Source organism: Lipotes vexillifer, unplaced genomic scaffold, assembly GCF_000442215.2.
Source record: "Lipotes vexillifer unplaced genomic scaffold, Lipotes_vexillifer_v1.1 scaffold690, whole genome shotgun sequence".
Taxonomy (NCBI): Eukaryota; Metazoa; Chordata; class Mammalia; order Artiodactyla; family Lipotidae; genus Lipotes; species Lipotes vexillifer.
The window spans coordinates 4,494,238-4,521,827 of record NW_006798376.1 but is presented as its reverse complement, the minus strand read 5'-3'; the positions used below and the strand labels follow the sequence as shown (position 1 = coordinate 4,521,827).

At 44.7% G+C, this 27,590-nt stretch overlaps 1 protein-coding gene across 4 annotated transcripts in view; it reads left to right on the top strand.

Moving 5' to 3' along the window:
- The window catches only part of LOC103077341 (lysosomal acid lipase/cholesteryl ester hydrolase), a 36,254-nt gene extending 8,664 nt beyond the window's left edge, over positions 1 to 27,590 (top strand). The window contains exons 3-10 of one of the 4 annotated variants that reach the window (XM_007470311.1): positions 5,237 to 5,485; positions 12,286 to 12,484; positions 14,004 to 14,113; positions 15,664 to 15,800; positions 18,522 to 18,668; positions 19,570 to 19,641; positions 26,214 to 26,285; positions 27,175 to 27,588. In XM_007470311.1, coding sequence (XP_007470373.1) covers positions 5,237 to 5,485; positions 12,286 to 12,484; positions 14,004 to 14,113; positions 15,664 to 15,800; positions 18,522 to 18,668; positions 19,570 to 19,641; positions 26,214 to 26,285; positions 27,175 to 27,408 — 1,220 coding nt within the window. In that variant the 3' untranslated portion in view covers positions 27,409 to 27,588. Of the gene's footprint in view, positions 1 to 5,236; positions 5,486 to 12,285; positions 12,485 to 13,339; positions 13,420 to 14,003; positions 14,114 to 15,663; positions 15,801 to 18,521; positions 18,669 to 19,569; positions 19,642 to 26,213; positions 26,286 to 27,174 lie in introns of those variants that run through there. The other 3 variants (XM_007470312.1, XM_007470313.1, XM_007470314.1) reach the window with 3 other exon arrangements.

Here is a 27,590-nt window from a genome sequence, read left to right as displayed (position 1 = left end):
AGAGGCCCGCGTACCGCAGGAAAAAAAAAAAAAGCTGTTTGGTGAGCATCTTTCAGTCTTGTCTCAGTGACCCCCTCTGATTGTATGTAGAGCCTCACTTGGGGATCATTGGAAGTTTTTTATGATCACAGGACTTGGCCACATGGCTCCTCTACCCATGCCAGCTGCTCTCCTTTCTGCCAACCTCCCTGTTCTCATCCATCTTACGTAGTTTTGCAGGATTAAGCTTCGTAGAGCCCAGGTAATAATTATATGATATTGCCACTCAGCAATCTTCATGAACCTCATAAATGAAGATAACACCATTCCTTAATATTTTGTCCTAGCTGTTGTCTTTACTGTTCACCATCATTTAATACAGAAGTGGACCTTTGAAGTTCACCATGGATATGTGCAAGAACTTCATGATTCCTCAAACTAGTGATTATAGGCTATGATGTCTACGGTGACTTCTTTTGGAGAATGGGATAGAATACCTCTTTCACAAGGTTTATGAGGAGTGCTTGAGAACCACTGGTTACCAGCTGTGTTTACCCATCATCTAAGAAACATTTACCATTTATCAGCTGCACAGGTTTAAATTGGCACCATAGCCAAATTGCAAATGGTATAACTGAAGTTGTATCTGTGATAAGTATCAAAGAACTGCTCTCTCACATGCTGAAATCCAAATGAGTTATTTCCCTTTTGCTAAATTCTCCCTGGGCCTCAGTTGGTGACACAACCCTCTGGATTGATGTTCACCCTGCCCACCATCTTTATTTCTTTGCATTCCTAAAAGCATTTTTGTTTTTCTGTCCTTCCAGCCCCACCCAGCTTAACTGCCAACTCTCCATGTTGCTTGAGCATGAAGGAGACACACTTCCTCCAAACTCCCAGATGCCTTGCTAACACCCCTCCTGAGGTGCTTTTCTTCCTCTGCTTCGGGGTTAACTCACGTGTGTACTTCTCTCTCCCCGCCATCCCTCCCTGCAACCACTCTTTGAAGGCAGAGGCTGTGTCTTTGTCACCTCTGTGTTGCTCACAGCAACCAGCAGCACCAGGTTGCCTGCGTGGGTGGCCTAATTAAGAGATATATCGGGCAGTCTTCAGAATTGGGATTCTGAAGTGCCTGAAGGCAATGGATCCTCTCTAGTAAAATAAAATAGATACTTGTGCACACACAAATTTTATATTAAGATGCAGAGGGTGTGTGGACTCAGTAAAGAATCCCCTGATTTATTTTCATTTAAAAAAATTTTCTTTATTGAAGCATAGTTGATTTACAGTGTTGTGCCAGTCTCTGCTGTACAGCACAGTGACTCAGTTATACACGTATAGACATTCTTTTTTCATATTCTTTTCCATTATGGTTTGTCACAAGATACTGAATATAGTTCCCTGTGCTCTACAGTAGGACCTTGTTGTTTATCCATTCTAAATGTGATAGTTTGCATCTGCCAACCCCAAAGTCCCAGTCCACCCTCTCCCTCCCCTCCTCCCCCTTGGCAACCACAAGTCTGTTCTCTGTCTATGAGTCTGTTTCTGTTTTGTAGACAGGTTCATTTGTGCCATATTTTAGACTCCACATTTAAGTGATATCATATGGTATTGGTCTTTCTCTTTCTGACTTACTTCACTTAGTATGATCATCTCTAGTTGCATCCATGTTGCTGCAAATGGCATTATTTCATTCTTTTTTATTCCATTGTATACATGTACCACATCTTCTTTATCCATTCGTCTGTCGATGGACATTTAGGTTGTTTCCACGTTTTGGCTATTGTGAACAGTGCTGCTGTGAACATAGGGGTGCATGTATCTTTTTGAACTATAGTTTTGTCCGGGTATATTCCCAGGAGTGGGATTGCTGGGTCATATGGTAATTCTATTTTTAGTTTTCTGAGGAACCTCCATACTGTTTTCTATAGTGGCTCTACCAATTTACATTCCCACCAAGAGTGTAGGAGGGTTCCCTTTTCTCCACACCCTCTCCAGCATTTGTTATTTGTAGACTTTTTAATGATGGGCATTCTGACCGGTGTGAGGTGGTACCTCATTATGGTTTTGATTTGCATTTCTCTAATAATTAGCGATGTTGAGCATCTTTTCATGTGCCTACTGGCCATCTGTATGTCTTCTTTGGAGAAATGTCTTATTAAGGTCTTCTGCCCATTTTTCAATTGGATTGTTTGTTTTTTTGTTGTTGAGCTGTATGAGCTGTTTGTATATTTTGGAGATTAAACCTTTGTCTATTGCATCATTTGCAAATATTCTCTCCCATTCCGTAGGTTGTCTTTTCATTTTTTTATGGTTTCCTTTGCTGTGCAAAAGTTTGTAAGTTTGATTAGGTCCCATTTGTTTATTTTTGCTTTTACTTCTATTGCCTTGGGAGACTGACGTAAGAAAACAGTGGTACAATTTATGTCAGAGAATGTTTTGCCTATGCTCTCTTCTAGGAGTTTTATGGTGTCATGTCTTGTGTTTAAGTCTTTAAGCCATTTTGAGTTTATTTTTGTGTATGGTGTGAGGATGTGTTTTAACTTCACTGATTTACATGCAGCTGTCCAGCTTTCCCAACACCAGTTGCTGAAGAGACTGTCTTTTTCCCATTTTATAATCTTGCCTCCTTTGTCAAAGATTAATTGACCATAGGTGTGTGGGTTTATTTTTGGGTTCTCTATTCTGTTCCATTGATCCATATGCCTGTTTTTGTACCAATACCACACTGTTTTAAAGAATCCCCTGATTTAGGCAATCGTTTGCCTGTCTGGTCAGACCTCTACTAATTAGGAAGCTTGAAATGTGTATTTAGAAAGCTGTTAGTGACCTGTGGAGTGTATGTGGGCTGTTTCTCAGTGTTAAGCAAACTTCTCTGTCAAGTGTTGAGCTACCCCTACTTTGCACTAACTCCAATAAGGGAATTGAAATTCAGAAATCCATCCTTTATAGGGAAGTGGTTATATTTTAATCTCCTCTGCCTTATTTCAGAAAGTCACGGGATGCTGGCACTAGAAGGATCTCAGAGTCCTGCCGGCCGGCAGTTCGTTGCGGTGCACAGGTGTCTCATTGTGGTGGCTTCTCCCATTGTGGAGCATGGGCTCTAGAGTGCAGGCTCAGTAGTAGTGGCACACGGGCTTAGTTGATCCATGGCATGTGGATCTTCCCAGACCAGGGCTTTAACCCATGTACCCTGCATTGGCAGACGGATTCTTAACCCCTGTGTCACCAGGGAAGTCCCAGGATGCTTTTTTTTTTTTTTTTGCGGTACGCGGGCCTTTCACTGCCGCGGCCTCTCCCGTTGTGGAGCACAGGCTCCGGACGCGCAGGCCCAGCGGCCATGGCTCACGGGCCCAGCTGCTCTGCGGCATGCGGGATCTTCCTGGACCGGGGCACGAACCCGTGTCCCCTGCATCAGCAGGCAGACTCTCAACCACTGCGCCACCAGGGAAGCCCGAACTTGCATTTTTAACATAACTCCCTAGTGGATTCCAAGGGAAAATCCTTGGGTTTGGGAACCCAGGTTCTAGAGCAACACTCTCATTTTACTGGGCGTGACTGTTAGGTTCAAAGAGGGAAGGGGATTTGCTTTAGGTCAAAAGTTAGTGGCCCAGCCAGTTTGACTCTGGGTTCAGTGTTCTTTGAACTGGAGTGCACGGCCTTATGTAATAAGTATTGAGCAACTTGATCCTATGATAGTCAGCATATTTACTTTAGTTGGTTAAAACAAAGAAATAGAGAAAGGCCTTGCCTAAAATGCATAAAATAGCAACAGTAACAGCGAGGCCGACTTACTTCTGCCTAACTAGGAAATAAACTGTAAAATAAAGCAGTCATCAAAAAAAGCACCAACCGTGGAACATTTATGTCTGAAAAGCAGTATGTGTCTGATGGCCTGGTGAGTGAAGTGCATTCTGGAGTGTGAGTAATTGCCTTCGTGCAGAAACAGGGTTTTTGAACTTTGCCGTGGGGTCGCCCGTTGAACTTTGTGAGTCATAATTGAATATTCACAACCTGGCTTGTGAGTTAGGTTTCGGGGGGAAAGACCATCAGGCTATGGTTTAAAAAAAAAACAACTTTGTTTTGATTATATGTTTTAGGTTTCTGACCAATTTCTGGGTTTTCTGTTCTTCCCTTGTACGTGGTTCCTAAGGAAACCATTTCGTAAACGCAGTGCTCTAACAAGCTAAACAGAGGCCTTGATCAGCTGGGATATAATTCCTCGCCTCCCAGTGGCACTGGACAGACGTAGGGCCATTAGTCAGTGCCCGGACTTGTTGACTCTAGCTCCCTGAGCTCACGCCCAGGCTTGCTTGGACCTTGATGGCACGCTGGGCAGGGGGCTGTATTCAGACCCTCTGCGTAACGGAGCACCACGAGGCAGCGTCAGCTGCACAGCACAGCTTGTCTCGTATTGGCAGGTTGGAGCTGGGGCTAAGAGTCAGAGTGGAAAGGAAGAGAGCGCTGTGCCCGGCACCCCTCCCTCCTCCAGTACTCCCTCCCTGCCTGCTGCCTAACCTCGATGTCGCTTCAGAGAGGAGTTCCCCAGCTCTCACACCTGCTCAGGCTGGCCCCTGGCCACATATTCTCATAGCTCTTTGTGTGTTTCCTTCATAGCAGTTAAGACAGGTAAGACAATAAATAATAGCGTATTCTGTCAGGGGTGATGCTTATAACCTCGGTCCTCCCCACTAGACCATGAGCTCTTGGAGAGCCCAAACCTCTTCTGATTACTCAATAATCTCTCCGGCCCAAGGCTTCAGTCTGCCTGCTTCTACAGTCCTGGTCCTCCTGGGGACCGGGTTGACCAAAGCATCTGCACTTTCTAATGCTCCTTGCCCAAGAGCACGTTGAATTAAGGATCCTCCTGAGCTCAGAGGCACCGTACCTCTGTTTGAAGGCAGGCTGTGGTAGCAGAGAAGGGCAGGGGAAGCAGAAAGGCAGTTTGGCATGGAGATAACAAGCGCTTTGGTGTCACGTAATCACATGGTTCCTGGTTCCACCATATACTAATTGTATTTACATCCTTGGGCAAATCATTTCTTTTTTCTATGCCTCAGGGTCCCCATCTGTAACGTAGGAAGGATAACATAAATGGCATAGTGCCATCCTGGGTACACAGTAAACTCTAATTAAGGCAGTGCCCTGGAAAGTGCACATGGTATATGTGGGGTGGGTATCTCTGTGTGTGTGAATATGCACTGTTGCGTGTTTTTTTGTTTCTTTCCTTCCTTTATTCCTTCATTATTGCTTTTATTCATCAAATTTGCCTGGAGCGAGCACCACGTGGCAGACTCAGCATTGGGTGCCACGGAGGCTGCAGTGAATGAGACGGACCGATGGCTGCCTTCTTGTTGCTTAGCGATCAAAGTGACCACCACTGCGGCTGGTGGGGCGAATGGCATCCTGAGGATGGGGTGTTTTTCTTCCCTGCTCTGTGATCCCGGCACTATTGTGTTTCCTTTTGCCGAGGGTCACCCCCTTTCCAGCAGGGTGACTGTGAAATGTGAGTGCAGTGATCTGGGCAGTGGCAAGGTCGGCATGCCTTTCTGAACGCTTCCTGTGGTTGGGCCATGTGCTGCACTCTGTGTGAACTGTCACATGACTTGTCACACAGCTCTTGGTTGTAAGGGCTCTTATTACCCCCTGTTACAGAGGAGGAAACCAAGGTTATAGAGGTTAATTAACTTGCTTATTGAGCCCTGTGGTTGGTAGTAAAGGCTTGTGATGGCATGTCTGCCCCTTGGGCTCTTAGCACTGCAGCAATGTCTCTGATCAAGGGACAGCGTGCAAAGTGCTTGATTTAGATAACCTGCGTACCAGCTTCCATTGCTTAAGTTCCTGGTGATGAGTGCTTTGGAGATAAGCCTCTCCTTATTTCTCCCTCCAGTGAATATAAGGTGTTGTGGCCGAGCCTTCCCACTAATGTTATTTGTTGACAGTGTTTGGGCTGTTTTTGAGGCCAATTCTGCAAATTAGAATTAGACTACAAAAATTCACCCAGTCGTCCCCTGTTGTGGATAAATGAAAGTCTGCTCTTGATTATTCTGGAGTAGGAGGCCCTAGAACTACCTTCAGGGGCCTCTTGGATGCCGGACCTGGGATCTTCACATCTGGTTGGCCTCTTCTCTGGGCCAGCCTGGTGCAGCAGAGGACTGGACATGCTCCCCTTTTAATGAATCCACTTTGAACACAGCTATGGATGGGCTACATCAGAAGAGCTGAGGGAGCTTGCTGAAAATAAATATTTCCAGGCTCCGTCTCTGGACGTCCTGATTCCCTAAATCAGGACCAAGGGCAGAAATGTGCATGAAATGCCCCCAGATGATTTTGATATGTGGCCACTTTTAGGAAATGGTGCTTGGCTTGATTTGAAGCGGCCACGTACAAACGGAATATTTATAAGCACTCCCCCTGTCCCCTACCTCTTTATTTTTGAATGAAGTTTTCTTTAGAGTAGTGGTTGCAAGCAAGGACTTTAGAATGTGGCTGACTTGGGTTTCAATTCTGGCTCACTGCTTAGGTGATTGTTTCAGAGCAGGTTACCTAACCTCTCTCTCCAGGCATCAGTTACCTCGTCTGTAACATGGGGGTGGATCTTAACAGCTCTCTTGCAACAGTGTAATCCATGTGAAATGTGGTGCATGATAGGTAGCTGTTACTGATGAATAGTAATAATAACAACAAATCCACCAGATGCCATAGTGCTGGCTAGAGTTTGTCTTAAGTAGTCGGGGCAGATTCAGGAAGCCCCCTGGGCCCTGGCTCTTTGGGTGATCAACAGCCTATCTTTGGCGTGGTTGAACCAGCCCTTGGACTTTGGCTTTGTCCAGTCCCATGGATGGCTGCAGGGAGGTCTAAAGTGAGGGGTGATCCCGACTTTGCATTACTCAGTATGGGGTGCCAGGGATGCGTGTGCACCATAAGCCAGGTCCTTGTTGCCGTTTTGCCTAGAACCTGCATTTGCAGAAGGAGATGGGGGGCCCTTATGCAACTTACAGCCTGTCTTCAAAGCTTTTCTAGAAGATTTTAGGTCATGCAGGCTCCTGCCAAACTAGCAAGCAGCCAGGTCTCTCTCTTCTTCAGGCCCAGGAGACATCCTGCCCTCCTCTGAGTCCTGGTTTGGGATTGGTGGCTGTGCAACTCTGCACGGGTTACTTAGCCACACTGTGCCTCAGAGTCCTTATCTGAAAAATGGGGGTGAAAACTCGTCCCCAACTGTATTAGTTTCCTACTGCTGCTGTAACAAGCTACCACAAACTTAGTGGCTTAAAACAGCATAAATTTATTACCTTACTCTTCTGGAGGCCAGAAATCCTAAGATCAAGGTGTTGGTAGGGCTACCTTTTGGAGGCACTTGGGGAAGATCCATTCACTTGCCTTTTCCAGCATCTGGATGCTGCCCGCATTCCTCGGTTTCTGGCCCCATCCTCCATCTTCAAAGCCAGCAGGGTAGCATTTTCCAGTCTCTCTCTGTTTCTGACCCTCTTAGAAGGATCCTTGTGATTACGCTGGGCCCACCGGGTAATCCCGGATGCTACCCCATCTCAAGATCCTTAATCACGTCTGCCAAGTTCCTTTTGCCATATTAGCCTTTTCTCGGCTAAAGAATGCCACTTCATGTTGTCTTTCTTCACAGGGCTTGCGTTTTAGTAATGATTTATTACATTTGTACATTTATTATTATTGTGAGTCACTATTATTTATCAGCCGTTGTACCATCCCCACTTTAGAAAAGGACATCGATACTCCAGAGAGATTGAGTAAATTCTAAAGGGTTTCGTATCCAGTAAGAACCAAAGTCTATTTCATGCCAACGCGCTGATCTTTGTGATCTCCCCCTCTCTTCCTCCTTCTTTTGGTTCTTTGTTGGACCTCAGCTGATTTCTCACACCATTTTTGAGCAAGGTGGAGGCCTGTCCAGACACTGCCCTGGTAGAGAAGGCCAGTGCTTGGGAGGCAGGAGGAACTTCCCCGTGCACCCAGTCATCTTCCTCTTGTGAAGCTGTGGGCTCAGCAGATTCATTTTTGGAGGCTGAGTAATCCCGTCCTGACTTCAACCCACGTTTGGCCCCATCAGGCAGGCAGTGCTGTGGCGGCCCGTCACCGGGCTGCATCTCTTTGCTGGCTCTGTGCTAACTACGTAGGTGACTGTGAAGTCACCTGCCCTCTCTGGGCCAAGGTACTTTCAGGCCTTTCCCTCAGCCCCCAGCCCTCGTACAGCCAGTTTGGACAAGCTAATTGCAGGGCACAGCAGGAAAGGCAGCCCTTGTCCTGACCTGTTGGTTTGTTGCTCAAAGGCAGACCAGGCTACAGGTGCTGGAGTGTGTGGGCTAGGCTGGTCCTTGGAAGAATTGCCTGAGCGGGCAAGGTTGCATATCGTGGCCTTGCCTCCTGTTCTCTGTCTCCTCCATCCATCTACTAGAGATTCCTTTCTTCCAAGCACTTGGTCCAGCTCCCTCCAAAATAGCTTTCTCTCTTTGGCTTGTCATTCCCTGAGGGCCTCTGTATGTTGTGGAATGACTCTCTGTTGTTAGCCTTTCCCGTAGCAAAACCGCTAAGAGCATGGACCCTGGCATTAGACTTATGTGGATTCGAATCCCAGCTCCCCCACTTTTTAGCTCTTATCCAATCTCGGGCAAATTACTTGACTTCTCTTAGCCACAATTTCTTGTTCTGTTAAATGGAGATAGTACTACATAGGATTTTCAGCACAGCGCCTTAGAGCACAGGGGTGCATAATAATATAGCTAGCTGTTAATTCAATCGGCTTCTCTCAGCAGGATGAAAGGAAATCTGATTAAAGTAATTCACTGGAAGATGTGAATGGCAGTAGGTTTAACCCTCCTAGAGAGAAACTTCTTTTTCCAGCAAATCCTTAAATCCTTGATTGGTGGCGGGATGGGAAAGATGACATAATGCCTTCCTTTCTCCCCACTCCCCCCACTCTTAGGAGCAGGTGGGAGAAGCTGGCAGACATGTGGGTAGGCCCGTCACAGTGCCCTTGTCTATTCTGCTGCCCTTTTGCATTCACTAAATGCCAGAGGGAAGGGACAAGCAGTTTAGCACCCATTTTCCATCCCAGGACAGGATTTGTTAATATTTTCTCTTTGTTGGTGGCCCATCATGTCTAATGGAATCACAGGCATGGGAAGCCCAGTGGGTTGTATCCTCTGCAGCTTCCTCCTTAGAGGCTCCTTTTGTTCTGGGAGGAAAGGGAGCTGGCCACACCTGCAAGGATGTGCACCCCTGAAGGAAGTCCTTCATATCCCCTCTATGCCCAGGTCAGACAAGGCACCATGCCCTACCAGCGGTTCCCCAAGTTGCCTGTGCATCAGACTCCCGTAGGGAGCGTTTACATTTTACAGTACACTCTGGGGTCCCATCTGGCTGAGGCCTGGGATGCAGTGCCAGTTCTCTGCCAATCCAGGCTGCCGTTTCTTCACCCGAACCCTTTATGGGACAGTCTGTCTCTTACTTAAGAACCGGCTCGAATATTCCTCCCCTGGCTGAGTACTTTTCTCTTTCCTCTGGGCTTTCCTGCGTTGTGGTCTGGCCTTTTCCACACTGGGCTAGAAGGTAATCGTGTGTCTGTCTCCTTCACTAGAATGGAGCTCCGTGGGGGAGGGAGCATGGCTTACCCACTTTCGTGTCCCTGAATCTAACACAGTGACTAACACATAGTAGGTACCAGGACAGGTTTATACAAAACGTAACGTGTGTTTTGAATCACTCGATTTCTTTTAACTTCTAGTGCACTGCTTATTATACAGTAGAATTCTCAGTAAAAAGTCTTCAAATGAATGAGTAGGACACAGCTGAGAGGCCTGAGGTTGCTGAGGTGCCATTTCTCAGCCATGTGCCTTTCCGTGCCAGCCCCTTTCCTCCCCTGCTGGCATTTCCCACGAGAAAGCCATGGGTTCTGCCGTATGCTTTGCAGTTCTTGGCCCGGATCCTCCGGATTTGAAAACACCTGGCTTTTCAAGAACAGATTCACTATTTTCTTCCTATCTGGTGCCATCTTTTATATCTGTTCATTGAGCTTTCATATTCAGCTTGAAGTGAGGGATGGGGGAATCCCAACAAACAAAAAGAGAATTAGAAAAAAAAGTGACTTCGATCCGCTCCCTTCCCCCGTGACAGGTGTCTTAACAAATCACTGAGTTTTCTCCACCACCCCCTCCCCTGACACACACTGGATGGCTTTGCTGTCACCCTGGGGTCTGCATGCTCTGGTTGTGCACGCGCGCACGCGCGCGCGTGTGTGTAGCTGTGTTCTCTTTGTCCTTGTGCAGTTACTTTCATTTTGTAGGTACCCAGCTGATTGTGGCATAGAGTTAGTTAATGGATGTCCACAGATTACCCTTTAATGTAAACAGTTTATTTAAATTCCAAAGTAATTAAACATATTTTCTTTGTTTCTTTTTCTATTAAACAGAGACTCTTTATAACCTGGATTGCAGTAGTGGTTGTTTTAGGCAAAGCCAAGTCCATGGAAATTCAGTGTACAGGGCAAATATAGGAACTGTGGGAAACCCTTCTATGGAGTGTAGGGCGAGGGGTCTGGGAATGTTTTAAGCCTCGAGCAGGGGTGAATGGTAGGTACAGGCTGCAGTGGGGGTATTTGCAGGTATTGTTGGAAGCCCCTCAGCCACCATAATTGGCACACGTGCATGGTGGGCACACATGCATGGTGGGCACACATGCATGGTGGGCACATGCCTGAGTTGGCCGCCTGCACTTTCCTGGGCTTCACGCTCACCTCCTGGGAAAGTGTCAGTGGCTCCTCGTTGCCTGTGGGAATCCAGAAGTTATTTATTGGTGATGCTTAAAGAGTTTCCTGGTATATCTTCAACTTGCCAACTCCCAAATTTCTCCCTTGAAGCCTTCTGTGGGGTTAGGGAGGGAAGTGCAGAGAGATTTCAGCGGAATTTGAAATATTCCCCATCAAGAAAAGGTAGGCAGAGAAAAACAAATAACATGTGCTAACACATAAGTATGGCATCTAAAAAAAAAAATGGTTCTGAAGAACCTAGGGGCAGGACAGGAATAAAGACGCAGACGGGGCTTCCCTGGTGGCGCAGTGGTTGAGAGTCCGCCTGCCAATGCAGGGGACACGGGTTCATGCCCCAGTCTGGGAAGATCCCATATGCCACGGAGTGGCTGGGCCTGTGAGCCATGGCTGCTGGACCTGCACGTCCGGAGCCTGTGCTCCGCAGCGGGAGAGGCCACAACAGTGAGAGGCCTGTATACCGCAAAAAAACCCAAACAAACAAACAAAAAAAAGACGCAGAGGTAGAGAATGGACTTGAGGACATGGGGAGGGGGAAGGGTAAGCTGAGACGAAGTGAGAGAGTGGCACGGACATATATACACTCCCAAATGTAAAACAGAAAGCTAGTGGGAAGCAGCCACCTAGCACAGGGACATCAGCTCCATGCTTTGTGACCACCTAGAAGGGTGGGATGGGGAGGGTGGGAGGGAGACGCAAGAGGGAAGAGATGTGGGGATATATGTATATGTATATGTATAGCTGAAACTAACTTTGTGATACAGCAGAAAGTAACACGACATTGTAAAGCGATTATACTCCCATAAAGATGTTAAAGAAAAAGAAAAGGTAGGCAGCTGACTCCTGGTCCCTGAAAACTGGCACCTGACCCCCCTTCCAGCTCAGTCCTGGCCTGGCTGCCCCACTCTCTATCCTGCTGTCCCCTCCTCGGTTCTCCCACCCCCAATGAAACCCATCCTCCTTTCTCAGGATTCTGCCCTGTGAAGTTGGCTGCACAGCCTCAGGTTTCACTAAGTGTCTGAAGAGGCACAGGTTGGAACCAGCACAAGGAATCTGGCCCCCATTGTGCTCTCCTTCTGCCTCGCTCTAACTCCTTTCCCCAGCAGGGGCCACCGCAGTGCCCACGCTCCTTCTCTCTGACTGGTGACCAGCAGCAGCGCCTCTTGGAACAAGGCAGTCCTGCCCCACTGCTCCCCGTATGTTGCCAAGGTCTTTTCTTGGCTAGCCTGACTTCCTGGTCTTTTAAGGTCCAGTCTTCTTCCTCACGGCCCAGCCCCAGAGCACCTTGGATGGGTGAGAAGTGTCTTAATGTGCCCAAGGAAAACATACAACTCCCAAGCGCCCTTCACACAAGTATATATAGTACAGTTACCACGGAATGATAATGCTACCTCAGTCTTTTGTTTCTGTTTCATTATTTGCTTTGTGATCTTTTGTGACTTTTCTGATTAGCAAGATATCATGTTTGTTTTGAAGCTTAGTGCTGCTAACTCCTAAACATGATTGCTTTCCAGGTCCCAAACCAGTTGTGTTCCTGCAGCATGGCTTGCTGGCAGATTCCAGTAACTGGGTCATAAACCTGCCCAACACCAGCCTGGGCTTCATTCTGGCAGACGCGGGTTTTGATGTGTGGATGGGGAACAGCAGGGGAAACACCTGGTCTCGGAAACACAAGACCCTCTCAATAGACCAAGATGAGTTCTGGGCCTTCAGGTATCTTTGAGTTGATTATGACGGGGGGTCTTTTTCCTTGGTACCCTCAACATAGACACTGGGGAGGCAAATAGATGGGAAACTCAAGATCATATGATGGGAAACTAATGGTTTATGAAAGGTTTTTTTTTTGTTTTTTTGTTTTTTTGGGTTTTTTTGCGGTACGCGGGCCTCTCGCCGCTGTGGCCCCTCCCGTTGCGGAGCACAGGCTCCGGATGCGCAGGCCCAGCGGCCATGGCTCACGGGCCCAGCCGCTCTGCGGCATGCGGGATCCTCCTGGACCGAGGCACGAACCTGCGTCCCCTGCATCGCCAGGCGGACCCTCAACCACTGCGCCACCAGGGAAGCCCTATGAAAGGTTTTATACCTTGTTAGGAATTTAATAAATAGCAGTAAGGTAAATTATAAATAAATGATTACATTTATGGATTACATTCAAAAAGGGATTTTTAGTAATTTTGACATTGCTGGTGGTGTGGGTGTCGCTGTGTAAATTGTGTACCATCCCCTTCTCCCTTCCTCCATAAACACGTCCTGCAAGTATTCACTCTTCTTATTTCTAGAAATTCTCCTCTTCTCTCTCTTACTTCTGGCTATACCAGTTGATCACTGCATGATATTAGGCATGTGGCGTAAGCCCTGTGTTGCCTTTTTGTAAAATGGGGATAATAAATACCTTTCTCATAAGGTCACTGGGGGCTTAAAGGAGAGGATACAAGGAAAGAGGCTGGCACAGAGCCTGGCACAGCGCAAGTGGTGGTTACAGTCAGTGCACATGCGTACAGGTTCAGGGTCATAAACCTGCCCAACACCAGCCTGGGCTTCATTCTGGCAGACGCGGGTTTTGATGTGTGGATGGGGAACAGCAGGGGAAACACCTGGTCTCGGAAACACAAGACCCTCTCCATAGACCAAGATGAGTTCTGGGCCTTCAGGTATCTTTGAATTGATTATGACAGGGGGTCTTTGTACCAGGCATTAGAGAAAGTCAGCACCATGATTCCTTCAGGCTTGCTTCCCCATTTGTAAAACCAGAACCTACCCGAGGCCGTGAAACACAGGAATGAGAGCTTTTACCAAAGGCATCTTCAAGAATATACTTGTTGTGACACTATTTGTAATAGTGAGAAATTGGAAACTACCAAATGCCCATCAGCAGTGAGTGAACAGAAAAAGTGTCATGTATTTACACAATGACCAGCTGACAACTATATGTGACGGCAAAGATGAAGTCAGATGCAGAACGATACACGCTGTTTGATCCCATTCATAGAAAAGTTCCCAAATGGATCCAACTAATTTATGGTTTAAGAAAGGAGGATAGTGATTATTTTGGGGAGGCATGGTTAGCAAGGAGCCCAGGGAGGCTTCTGCAGTGCTGGTAATGTTCAGTTCCCTGTGCTCAGGGCTGGTTTACCCAGCTGTGTTCAGTTTGCAATAACTCATCAAGCAGCACACTTGTATGCTGTTGTATTTGCATGCAATGTCTCAATGAAAAATTTCCTTTTTTGGATTACAGTTACGATGAGATGGCAAATTATGACCTACCAGCTTCAATTAACTTCATTCTGAATAAAACTGGCCAAGAACAAGTGTATTATGTGGGTCATTCTCAAGGCACCACGATAGGTATGTATAAAATAAAGATGGGAGGTTGATATGTTTTATTAAGTTTGTGTTCATTCTTAAAAGTGAAATATAAAAAAATAATGTTCAGATAGAGTTTTGTGTTTGTTTTTTAATGCCAGGCAGAAATAATGAATAGGACAAAGGATTTTGGTAATATTGGGTCTTCTCTGGAAATTCAGACAAACATAAATAGATGAACATGGTGTATGGTTCCCTTGATTGAAGGAATCAATGTAAACCACAGCCTATTACATATTCTCCTAGTTAAGTGATATGGGGATGTGAGAGAGTAGAAAACAGGAAGTTGTATAAGTACAGAGACTTTTATAAGGAAAACAAGGAAATACACTGATTTTTTAAAGTGAAGTGGAATAAAGCTAGCTACAAGGATGCCATAGTACACTTTATTTACAAATAATTTTTAAAAGTCATATATATTTTTAATTTATGCTGATGATAAAAAAGTATTATGTGTTCATTGTAAACAGAAACAGAAAATTTAGCAAAGTTTTAAAAAAATAAAAATTGCCAGGAGTTCTCTGGTGGCCTAGTGGTTAGGACTTTGAGCTTCACTGCCTCGTCCGGGGTTCAATCCCTGGTCGGGCAACTGAGATCCTTCAAGCCACGCGTCGTGGCCTACCCCCCTGCCGCCCCCCGCCAAAAAAAAAATGCTCATAATACGAGCAAACAAGAGTTCCTCTGATTAGGGACTGGAGACCTGTCCCATAATTTATTTAATCCCCCCGTTAGTGTTGACAATGACTAATATCTTTGTGTTCCTATCACACAATCTTCTTAGAATACATTCCTAGAAGAAAACTATGATATGAAAGGTACGAATGCTTTGAAGTGTCTCCTTATACGTGGTTAAGTTGCCTTGCCCTCACTACCATTCCTCTTTGTCAGCTTGAGAGGCTTCAAGCAACAAGTAACATGCACGTAATTGCCCTTCTTATTAATGGACTTAAGCATTTTTTTCATCTATATTTGTTCTTCCATGACTTGTCCATTGGTGTCCTTTGCCCCACTGCTTTCAAAATTGACATTCTGGGGCCAAGTTTAAGGCAAGAAGTGACCTGAGAGGAAGCTAAAAGATATTTTAAAGCTAGCGGATTCTAAATGTGTAAGTTCCTTTTGAGTCCTTGGCGACTGCTCTGAGCACCTTCGTACATCATTCTTGGTAATGGAGCGGAGGCAGTAGGGATGGACACAGTGGGGTGGAGCTGTTAAGAATAGTCTTCGATTCCCTGGCTTACATCATTAAAGGAACGGGAAACATCTTCTGGTTCTAGCAACCCGGATTTCTTCCAGTGCATATGTAGGCTGAAAATCGAAACAAGCACTAAGCAAAACTTGATTTACTGGTTTAATCAAATTCAGTGTTTGTGCACATAGGAGTTCAGAGGCCCTCGTTTCACGAGTTTTGCCTCCTGGCATTGCTTGCACAGTTCTCAGATTGCCACTAGAAGGCGACACGCATGCCTGCCCTTGCCTTTTCAGAGAAAAGTCCCAGAAGATGGAATTCTGTTATTTTCCTTTTGTTCCCACAGGTTTCATAGCATTTTCACGGATCCCGGAGCTGGCCAAAAAGATTAAAATGTTTTTTGCCCTGGCTCCCGTGGCCTCAGCCCAGTTCGCTACTAGCCCTCTAGTTAAATTAGGACGATTTCCAGATCTTCTCATTAAGGTACTTGGATTCCCCCCACCTCCACTCCCTTCCCTCACAGATTTTCTTTTCGGTTCTGAAGAGTTGGCCTTTAGAGGAAGGTGTGTCTTCCTCCCCTGTGTTTTGCTATCCGTGGAACAGTGGGTTTTCCTCTCTCCGTGGTTTTTCTTTCCCCCTTCACCCCTACTTCCAGATCCGGGGGAACCAGGGAAGGTGTCCTTAACTCCACACTGGAGCTCCCTGTTCTCGTGGTTAACACGTCAGTGCAACTCCCCACCCATCTTACAAAGAGAGCACGAGGAAAGCCGGGAGAAGGCAGCTTAAACCTCCCTGAAGTTGCCCTTTATTCCATAGGGTGGGTCCGTGCCTAGGAGTAGGCAGGAGATGGGAGACAGGCGATGTGCTATTCCACATGCCCGACCCTGACCACACTGAGGGTGATCTATTATATTTTATTACATGGCCCCTAAGCAGAGGCCAGTAACTTCATCGGAGCTCAATGTGTGAACCCTCCAGGCTTTGCGCAAGGAGGAAGCAGGTTTTTTTTGGTTTTGGTTTTGTTTTTTTGCGGTACGCGGGCTTCTTACTGTTGTGGCCTGTCCCGTTGCAGAGCACAGGCTCCAGACGCGCAGGCTCAGCGGCCATGGCTCACGGGCCCAGCCGCTCCATGGCATGTGAGATCTTCCCGGACCGGGGCACGAACCCTTGTCCCCTGCATCGGCAGGCAGACTCTCAACCACTGCGCCACCAGGGAAGCCCAGGAGGCAGTTTTTATGAGGAGTTGAGAGCCAGCTGAGGCCAGATGGTCCGTTACGCACGCATTATGTTTTACGTATGATAGGTGTGTACACACACATATGAAATCCTATACAGAAATATATACTTAACTTATACATATCTCTTGGCCGTTTAAGAAATATGTTCACAGGACATATAGACTATACTCTGACCTGAGAATCTGACTCTCACCTAAGATGGGATTCTCTGTACCAGTGATCAGGCAGGCAGGTAAGATGTGGGCCCCTCTAACCACATTTATTTTAAATACCTTGGATAACAGAACCTTCGATTTTCATTATAAACAATTCGGAGATTACAAATAAAGTACCCTTCAAATACCAAGGCTTCTCCTAGCGCCTTCCTCAGAATTAAGCACCGTGCTCAGCCTGGGGTCTTTTCCTATAGACCTTGTGTGTGAATTTATATACCTATATAGGTCCAGAGAGAAATGTATTGTTTTGTTTCACTGTAGACAGTATCCAACTATGTAACTTGAGTACCTTGATAAAGACCCTATTTCCAAATAATGTCACATGCTGAGATACAGGGAATTAGGACTTCAACATATCTTTTTTGGGAGGGACACAATTCAACCCATAAAACTGCCTTTGTATTTTCACTCTGCTTGTCCCTCCAGAGGGTAGGCATCAGTGAAAGTGTAAATTATAAGGAGACAAATTTGGGTTCACTATAAAGATCTTTTTCCTATTTCCTATTACACATGTACACGACGATCTGCCTTGAGGGCGTAGTGATTGCCCCAGAAATACTTGAGCACAGGTCCAGGGGCCATTGGTCAGGTCTGATGTACACCAGGAGTCAGCAGATGTTTTCTGTTAAAGGTCCAGATAATAAAGATTTTTGGCTTTGTGGGTCATATGGTTTCTGTTTCAACTACTGAACTCTGCCTTTGTCTTTTTTTTTTTTGGCTGCATTGGGTCTCCGTTGCTGTGCGTGGGCTTTCTCTAATTGCGGTGAGCGGGGACTACTCTTCGTGGCGGTGCCCAGGCTTCACATCGCGGTGGCTTCTCTTGTTGTGGAGCACGGGCTGTAGGCACGTGGCTTCAGTAGTTGTGGCACATGTGCTCAGTAGTTGTGGCTTGTGGGCCCTAGAGCACTCGGGCTTCAGTAGTTGTGGTGCACGGGCTTAGTTGCTTCGTGGCATGTGGGATCTTCCCGGACCAGGGCTCGAACCCATGTCCCCTGAATTGGCAGGTGGATTCTTAACCACTGTGCCACCAGGGAAGTCCTCTGCCTTTGTCTTGTGAAAACAGCCAGAGACAATGTGTATAGAGAAAAGCATGGCCGTGTTCCAATAAACTTTATAAAAACAGGCAGTGCTGGCAGAGGAGGCATGGGGAGTTATTGTTTAAATGGGTACAGAGTTTCAGTCTGAGATGTTGAAAGAGTTCTGGAGATGGATGGCTAGTGGTGATGGTTGCACAACAATGTGAATGTACTAATGCTGCTGATCTGAACACTTAAAAATGGTTAAAATGGTAAATTTTGTATTAAGTATTAAAAAACCCCAAAAGGCAGTGGGCAGGATTTGGCCCACTGGCCAATAGCATCGGATCAGATGTATGTGTCCTAAGCAGACCCACTGCTGACCAACCACAGTTTCAACTCTTTTTCAGAAGTCACTAGCAATCCATCAAAGTCAGATGAAACTTTGGGGACGGCCCTGGGATCAGGGATCATTCAGGCCCCCTCCCACTGTAAAAGTCTTCTGTGGACCTATTTGATTTTTTGCCTTCTTTTTCTCATTTGAGACTTTAAATACACGTCTGTAACATCTGCTATTGCCTTAGTAAATGTATCGCACAGGTGTCCTAGTTTGAATGCCCACTGGTTGCCATTTCTCTTCTGAGGCCATCCGTGGACACGGTTGGCATGTGTCTGCTTGTGAGGTGGGACATGGAGGCATGAAGGAAATGCTGAGATATTCTTTTTATTTTGCAGGACTTATTTGGGGTTAAAGAATTTCTTCCCCAGAGTACGTTTGTGAAGTGGCTGAGTACACACGTTTGTACTCATGTCATTCTGAAGGAGCTTTGCGGAAATGTCTTTTTTGTTATGTGTGGATTTAACGAGAGAAATTTAAATATGGTATGTATGTTTACAATAGCACTTGCTTTAAACTGTCAGTGATTTTATTTTATCTTTGAATGTGCTTCTTTGTGTTGGAGGGTATGGGAGAGGCAGGAATGACCTCATTAGAGCTCTAAAGGCTCTTTCATTTAACGGGTATAAGAATCAACCTTGGCAGGTACCTGGAACACCATTTGTGGCTAACCTCAGGCCAGCCTTGTCAGCTTCCTACATTGTACCTATGTGGAAACTATGGAATGAGGAGATCGGTCATCATTTAAATTGCAATATTTATATTTATTCTAGTGATCTTTTTCTTGAAAATAATTACTATAAATGCGTTTAAATTTGGAATGGCCATTTACACACACACACACACACACACACACACACAGGCACATACCCACCCATGTATATATACATTTATTTATTTATTTTATAAAATGTAAACCCTTGGCTAGGAATGTGCTGGTGTTTCTAAATACATTCGTAGTTTGTCATGTTGTATTTTGAAAACAGGTCTTAAAATTCTGGAATGAAGGCTCTAGGGAATTTTTAAGGGATGTTAATTTTTCTTGTTTCTGATGAATAAAAGCAAGGTATGATTGTTATATAAAATTTTGGAAATTCAGAAAAATATGAAGAAGAAAATAGAAATGAGCAATAATCTCAACCAATACAGCCCCATGGTTACCATGTTGCTGTATATCCTTCATGGGTATTCTGTGTGTGTATGTGTGATTATTCATATTTTTACAGGACGTATTTGTAGTCAAAGAATTTTTTTTCCTGCTCTTAATCTCATGTATTTGAGATTGTGGCTCTGTAGTTTTTAATGCTTCAAGGTGCAAACTGTGTTTATTATCAATGCCTCCTTCAGGCTGTTTTCATTCTTTATTTCCACGTGTTTATTTTGCAGTCTAGAGTGGCTGTGTATGCCACACACTCTCCTGCCGGAACTTCTGTGCAAAATATGTTACACTGGAGCCAGGTACGCATTCCAGGAGTACAGTGCGGGGGGGGGGGGGGGGGGGGGACCGCAAGCCTCTGGCCCTCTCGTCCCCTGAGGAGGAGGTGGGCTCAGAGAGGGGAAACGGTGGCCTCGCATCACCCAGGGGGGGGAGGGTTTGTGGAACATCGGCCTGAGAAAGTTCTGTGCATTCCATGAAGCAAATAGAAAGATAGTCTGCTTACACATCTGAGCTGCTTTCCTTCCTGAGTCCTGGGTTCCTGTCACTATGTTTATGTCGCTTGTGTTATCCTCCCTGGGGCAGACTGTACTACGGTGTGAGTTCACCAAACAGCTATTGGGGTTGACTTGTTTGTTCTTTTCTTCCCCCTCCCCTCTGTCAGTTTTTCATTGAGTCCCAGATTTATTTTATTTTTGTGTTGCTCCAGAAAGCAAGTTTTTAGAGCAACTTTGGAGATAGAAGCTGCTATGAACACTGTATGCCTGAAACATCAGTGGAGAAACAGAGCTAAATCAGTCAAGGATATAAGTAAGAGACACTAAATTTGAAAATAGAGTTTTGATTGTATGATCACACATCACAAAAGTATGCACGTTCATTCTAGAAAATTTATAAATTACATACGGGTATAATATTAAAAATTCTCATAAGGTGAAAAATAAAATTGTTCTGTAATCCCACACAGAGATAGAGAATGTGTACCAGGGATATAAAATGTCTCTGCATTCTACTCCATATCTCTTGCTGCATATCATTTCAGAAAGAAGTGGTTAAAGATATAGATAGAAATCATAATTGTAGAAATAGATTGATTACTTTTCTTCTTACTCTTTTATAAGCTGTTTTTTTTTCACCTGACAATATGGCAGGGACTTTTTCTACCTCAGGACATGTTTTTGTATAATTTTTCCCCCAAAATTCTTTTTAAATATGAAATAACTCACCATTTAAGCGTCAAACCAGGATGCAATGAGTGCCTTGGATAGCAGTCTTCAAACAACTGGCAGTCACTGCCTGCATAAGAATCATGTGAGTTGCCTTTAAAAGTACACTTTTTAATAAAATATTATTTTAAAAAAGTAAGAGATATTGGGTTTGTGGTAGAGCTGTTGGATTAGCTACAATCCAGGCTTTTAAACACAAAGACTCCTGTGTCCCATCCCTAGAGATTCTAATTCATTCGGACTGCAGTGTGTATACCTTTATTTTTTTAAAACATCTTTGTCGAGGTATAAGTGACACACAATATTTAAAGTGTACAATGTAGTATGTTTCACCATAGATCTACACCTGCAAAGCCATCACCACAATCAAACCAGTGAACGTATGTGTCACCCCCAGAAGCCCCCTTTAGTACCCCCTCCACCCTCTCCCATCTGCAGTGACCCATCTGCTTTCTGTCACTATAGGTTACTTTGAATTTTCCAGAGTTTTGTCTAAATATAATCATACAGTATATATTTGTTTTTGTCTGGCTTCTCTCAGCGTCATTATTTTGAGATTCAACCAAGTTGTCATGTGCATCAGTACTTCATTTCTTTCTGGTGTTGAGTGGTGAGAATTTATATTTTTTAAAAATTCTGCCCATTAGATTCTTCTGCCCAACTGGATTTGGGAACCTCTGATCCGGGACATCACTGGTTCTTTGGTATCCTTCCTCAGTTGTCCCAGGAACGCCGTCAGTTGCGAGTGCTATCGGTTACCTCTCCTTGGGCTTATCCCTATGGAACCAGGCAGGACCCAGCCTGAGGCTTTTAGCCCCGTAGTGACTGTAAGGCCTAGTGTTAAGCGTCAGGGACTCAGTACCAGAGTTTGGCCTAGAAGAGGGGCATCTGGAAGGCAGGTAGCTCATGACGTGCTGAAGAGCACACCCTTACCTCTGAAGGAATGTCCCGAAACCTTCAGAAGTCCTCAGATGTTCACCCACAAGCGTCCACTCAGTCCCCTACTTTTCTCCTCAGGCACTTCTCCATCTAGAGCCGCTTGTTTTCTCTGTATACCCTGCCATCAGAAGAGCCTTATCTTTCTGAGCATTTTTACCCTCTTACCTAATGGACATTTTTCACTAAGGTCCAGTTTCTGTCACCTCAAGAGTCAGTGCTCCCTTGTGTGGAGGACGACTGAGCTGAGCTAAAGGCAGATGCTGAGCGGCCCACGCTGGCATCCCCATGCCTCAGCAGAGCACACATGACCGCCAGCCCTAGCCTTTCAGGTACCCTTGGGAATGTGGTGGCCAAAGCTGTCAGACTACCCTGTTGCATGTCACAGCACGGTAGTCCTCCAGCCTTTTGTGCTGCAGGCCCCCACTGGCATTGGGTTTGCCTAGAGCTCTTGGATTGGCTGCAATCCAGGCTCCTGCTCTTGTTCCAGCCCTTTTTATTTGTGGTACGCGGGCCTCTCACTGTTGTGGCCTCTCCCGTTGCGGAGCACAGGCTCCGGGCGTGCAGGTTCAGCGGTCATGGCTCACGGGCCCAGCCGCTCCGTGGCATGTGGGATCTTCCCAGACCGGGGCATGAACCCGCATCCCCTGCATCGGCAGGCGGACTCTCAACCACTGCGCCACCAGGGAAGCCCATTCCAGCCCTTTTGTCAAGCAGCTGACTGGGGTCAGGGGCTGCTGGCTGTGGATCAGAGCACCGCTCTCAGGCCCAGTGGTGACCACGTGGTTTTAGGTCCTCACTGCATTGCAATGTGTGCCACGAACGTTTTTGAAGCCCAGATTCCCTGCAGAAGTCAGCCCTGCCCTTTGTTCTTCTGCTCCCTGTGTCATCCCTTTGTTAAGAAAATGGTTGCTTTGGCAGCTGTTTCATAGGATCTTCTTGACTCTTCCTCCTCTGGGCAGTTGGCCAAGGGCTGCCAGCCAGGGACTGCCACACTCTGCCTACCCAGGACGTGCTGGGGCAGCAGCCCTGGTCCCTGCTGCGAGAGGCTTCTGCTGAGGGTGTGCAGGGCCTGGATCCTGGCAGGCTTGAGGGCTACAATTCAGATGTGAAGTTGGGAGGTTTCCGTGGCAGGAGTTTGGGGGTGCCCTTAAAGGCCATTCTATTCATAGTAAATTTTGAAATGGATCTTTTGTATAAGTAATTAGCATTCAGTTCTCGAAGTTCTAAAACCTAGTTCTTCACTGGTTTTTTTTAATTTAGCTTACAAATCTTCTCTTTATAAGCCTCACACATTTCAGAGACCCTCCGGAAGCTCTAGCCCCCTTGCCAGCTATGCCCAGAGCCCAGCTACTTGCTCCTGTTTGAGGAAGGCCGGTCCTAACATATCTTTACAGTGCTGTTCAGAATTACTTAGGGCGCTATAAAAAAATACAGTTTCTTGGGTCTACCCAAGACTTGTTGAGAATCGGAATTCCTGAGGGTATGGCTCTGGGATCTGCATTTTAATAAGCACCTTGTAAGATCTGATGTTCTCTATTGTTTGAAACCTGCTGCTTAAAAAAAAAAAAAAGCAAAATATACATTAGCTAGGCTCTTCAAAACACTGTAAGAGACATTTAATAAAATTTTTCTTATACATATGTTCATTATGAAATTTTAAAAATATGTGAGTACAAGAAGAAAATACATTACCTTTATGTCTACCACCAGGGATAACTACGATTAGTATTTGCGTATTATAGGGGAGGTAAAATTTTTCCTTTACTCTCTTCGGGTTTCTGACTGGGACTGCCATAGGACAAATTACCTGGAGAAAAGCATATGGATTTTATTTACGTGTACATGGGAGCCCTCAGAAAAATGAAGACCCAAAGAAGTAACTAGGCCTAAGTGCTTATATACAAGGTTGAACAAAGAGTAGCAGTTTTAGAAAAGTAACTAAAATATATGGGGAGACTTACAAGACCTGAGTTATTTTCACAAGGTCTTTCTGTATCGATTTCTGCCAGCCTCCTCTTTTAGACTCTGGTGATGAGCATGCTTCTTCCTCCTGGTATAGGGAGGGCTTCTTTCACATGGGAGTTTTGTGTTCTCCTTTTAGAAAGAAAAAGGAAGGTCAGCGTCCTCTTCACATCTTCTGTTTTTCAAGTGCCTTTACCTCAAAATAATCATTATGCCAAAGCGGCATATTTGGGGGTGGCATGTCCTGAACTCTTACACTGTAATCTTATAATTTTTTGGTATAATTGTTTCCATTACAGAAGGAGGATTATGCTACATGCACTTTTTAATAATTTTATTTTTTAATTAAACAGCATTGTATTTCTGAGGTGCAGGCTAAGTTGCTGTTATCAAAGACCCTAAAATACAGCATCTAAATAAATAGTTTCCTTCCTCAGAATCCAGTCCAGACATCAGTGGCACACAGTTGTGGAGGAGTTGTGACTGCTCCCGCACGTCATGCAGTGACCCAGTCCCCTCTGCACAATAGCTTGGCCATCTCTGGGGCGCTGGCCTCTTCTGCCTGGTTGAAACTGGCTCACGTTCATGGCAGTTCCACCTCCCAGGAAGAAGGCACATGAGGGATATGGTTCCTACCCTGGCAGCCATGTGCTTAGCAAAAACTTTAGAAATTTTATTACTGAAAGGAAAAAGGCAAGAATGGGTACTGGGGGGCAAATAGCAGCCTCTGCCATAATCAGAAATGCTTGTCCAGGTCAATAACTACACGTAAAAATATTTGTAACTGAGGACAACTTTTTATTGTTCGAATTTATTATTACTACTATGATAGGTTTTCTTGGCAATAAAACATTCTGGGATAAATATTCTTGAATTAGAGATCTGTCCTTATACATTAGGCAGGTGACTTCCTTAGGATACAGTCTTAGTAGACTTAGTGATCAGAGGGTAGGCATCTCTTTAAGACTTCCAGATATGTATGGTCCTTTAGAAAGGTTGAACCTGTTTACATTTTCATTACCAACAAGATGTTAAAATAATTTTTAGAATAGTTTAAAATTAACTTAAAATATTCATATGTGGATAAAGGTCAGGTGGAAATGCTTATACTATTAGGAGAGACTTTAAAAACTGTCTGTCCTAGTATTATAAGCATTTTCACCTGACCTTTATCCACATAAGACTACCACTTAAGTAGAGCCATAGTGCATGTTCAATTTTATTACTGACTTTTCTCCACTTAGTATTATTTATAAACAGTTTTTCTTTCTACTGTATTATATTTATATTTACGACAGTGGCATACCATGTGTATATTGATGTAATATAATGTATTTAACCAAGTATCTGTCATTGGATGTTAGCTTATTCGCAGGTTTTTGTTACTATAAATAGTCTTCACATTTCCCTCCTTCTGAGATGCCCTTTGAAGGGCGTAGTTTGAAGTCCTATGACGCTGAGCACAAAAGTCAAATCTGAAGTTTAGCCGGAACTCTCGGCACGTCTTTCCTTTGTTTCTGCACTCACTCTGGGTGCTTTATATAAAAGCCAAAGACATATGTGAGAAAGTGACAAGCTGATGTCTGTCTGTGGGGGCAGAACAACTTGCACTGATTTATTTTCACTGGCAATTGGAGCTAGGGAAGAGATGCACTAACAGGTGCTGTAAATTCATGTCTTACTCTGCTTGTTAAATGTGCTGCAGGTATTAATATCTGTCATTTTCAATGGCAAATGCAGATGCTAAACATTCCCCCTGTAGTACCTCATCTCACACTGTTGTTTATTGTATAAAACAGTAGAATTTTATGCAATTGATAAGAACTGAAGCCAAAGGCAGTTCTGACAAAGAATGAGTAGGTTTTTCCTGTTTACCAGGCGCCACCCTCTGGCCAAAGCTTATTAAACAGTTTCCAATTCATTTGGTTTGCCAGTTTTGGATTTAATTCTTGACATATTTTTAATTGGGGGATATAGAGGAGGTATGGATTTGCATTATTTAAAAATTTATGAATAAGTGACTTTTTGTTCATATTTTTATATCATGCTATCCTAAATAAGCATACATTTAAATTTCATATACAATATCATTTCATGGCTCTAGTATCCTCAGCTGATTAGAATTGTTCTGTGTGCAGTACAGTTTGGTGATTTTACTGGTACTGGTACTCAAGAAAAAGTGTTAAATAAATGAAATTAGTAAAATATTAAATAATATAACTAGTCAAATGGATGGATATATAGGAAATATGATGGAGATTATGTGTAATATAATTACATATACAATTAATGTATTTACATTCTAATATAAATATATTTATCCATTTAAATACACATTAATATATTAATCCATATGTTATATGTAATATGTATTTCTTTCCCAAGTGAGATAGTGAACTCTTTGGAAAAGTTTAAGATTCAAATTCCAATAAAAAAACATCAGCGTAAAGTTTATCCAACGGATGCAGTGCTGATCCAGGGTCATTTATAGCACATATGTGTAGCTGCTTTATTGTGTCGTGTCATAGCTACTTTCCAATCATACAGTGAGAAATGGAGTCATTTAGGAAAGGAGAGCACAATTATGCCATTTTATTTTAAATTGCAGTTTGTAAATTGAGAGTGAATCTGGTTATCGGTGTAAAGTTGGTATCTGAGGGGGTGGCTGACTCTTGCACCCTGTGCTGCCATATCAGGTTTCTGCGTTAGATAACTTTGTTTCTCCCCCAATTATCTTCTGTCTATAGCTTATTAAATTGCAGAAGTTTCAAGCCTTCGACTGGGGAAGTAGTGCCAAGAATTATTTTCATTACAACCAGGTAAAGTCTTCAGAGTCTTTAGAATTAAAACGGGCCCTGAAAACTCATCAAGGAAGCCAGCCCGAGTTATGAGGATTCTGGCTGGTTCAGGTGCCGGCGGGGGCGGGGGTGGGGGGTAATGGTCGGGAGGGTTGACTAGGTAGCCTTTGTTTTCCCCCAGTCAATTCTAGAACAACCTAAGCATCCAGGTTCGTGCTTTGGACCTTGTCCTTTCCCTGGCTCTGTATAAATAGTCATCTCTGTCATGGGTCATGGATAGTGATCAGGCACACAGACCTTAAGAGTCAGACAAACCTATAGGGCTGTTCCCTGATGGCTGGGGGGCCTTGGCCAAATTGCATTGCCTAAACATTTTCTTCCATATACAAATGAATTGACCACTTTTTGGGTGCTGAGGGCTCTAAAATGGGAGGCACTCTGCTCATGTTTTTCTTACTTAATTCTCAGAATATCCCTGTGACATAGATGTGATGATGATTAAAGAGGAAGAAACAGAGGCTTAGGGAATTTCTATGACTTGTGTCACACCCCAGAGGGAAGGGAGGTGTGGATATGACTCCAGAGCCCCTTCCCAACCACTTGGTTTGGTCCTACAGCTTGGCATCAACTACCTGGGAGAATGACGCCTTCCTCCCAGGGGATGAAACTTGTTACCTTGCCCAGCACAGGGTAGCAACTCGATAGCTAGCAGTTGTAACGGCTGGTATTCTTTTCTTGTGGGTTAGTCTTCTTTTTGTTCTGGTAATAGCAACTTGAAAAGTAAACAGAGTGATTTTCAAACTTTAGTCTTTGATCCTCAGATCAGATTTACTAATCAGTGTTTACTGGGGATTGTATTTTTGTCAATTAAAACAACAAAGACAAAGCTTTCTCTGGGTTTTCATTACAGAGTTACCCTCCCTCTTACAACGTGAGAGACATGCTGGTGCGGACCGCTGTCTGGAGTGGGGGGCAGGACTGGCTCGCGGACGTCAGCGACGTCAATGTCTTACTGACCCAGATCTCCAACATGGTGTACCACGAGCACATTCCTGAGTGGGAGCATCTTGACTTCATCTGGGGCTTGGATGCCCCGTGGCGGCTCTATAGTGAAATGATAAATCTAATGAGGAAGTATCAGTGAACGCCAGACTGGAGACATTTACTGTCAAGTCATGTTAAATTTGTTTGCTTAATTTCTCTAAATATACTTGTTTTCCTTTCCCAGGCGTTTTGTATTTTTATATTCAAGAAAACTATGCCGTTGAAGATGCCCAGTTCTCTCCAGTTAGGATAAGAAATGCTTGTGCTTTTTCTGTTTAATCA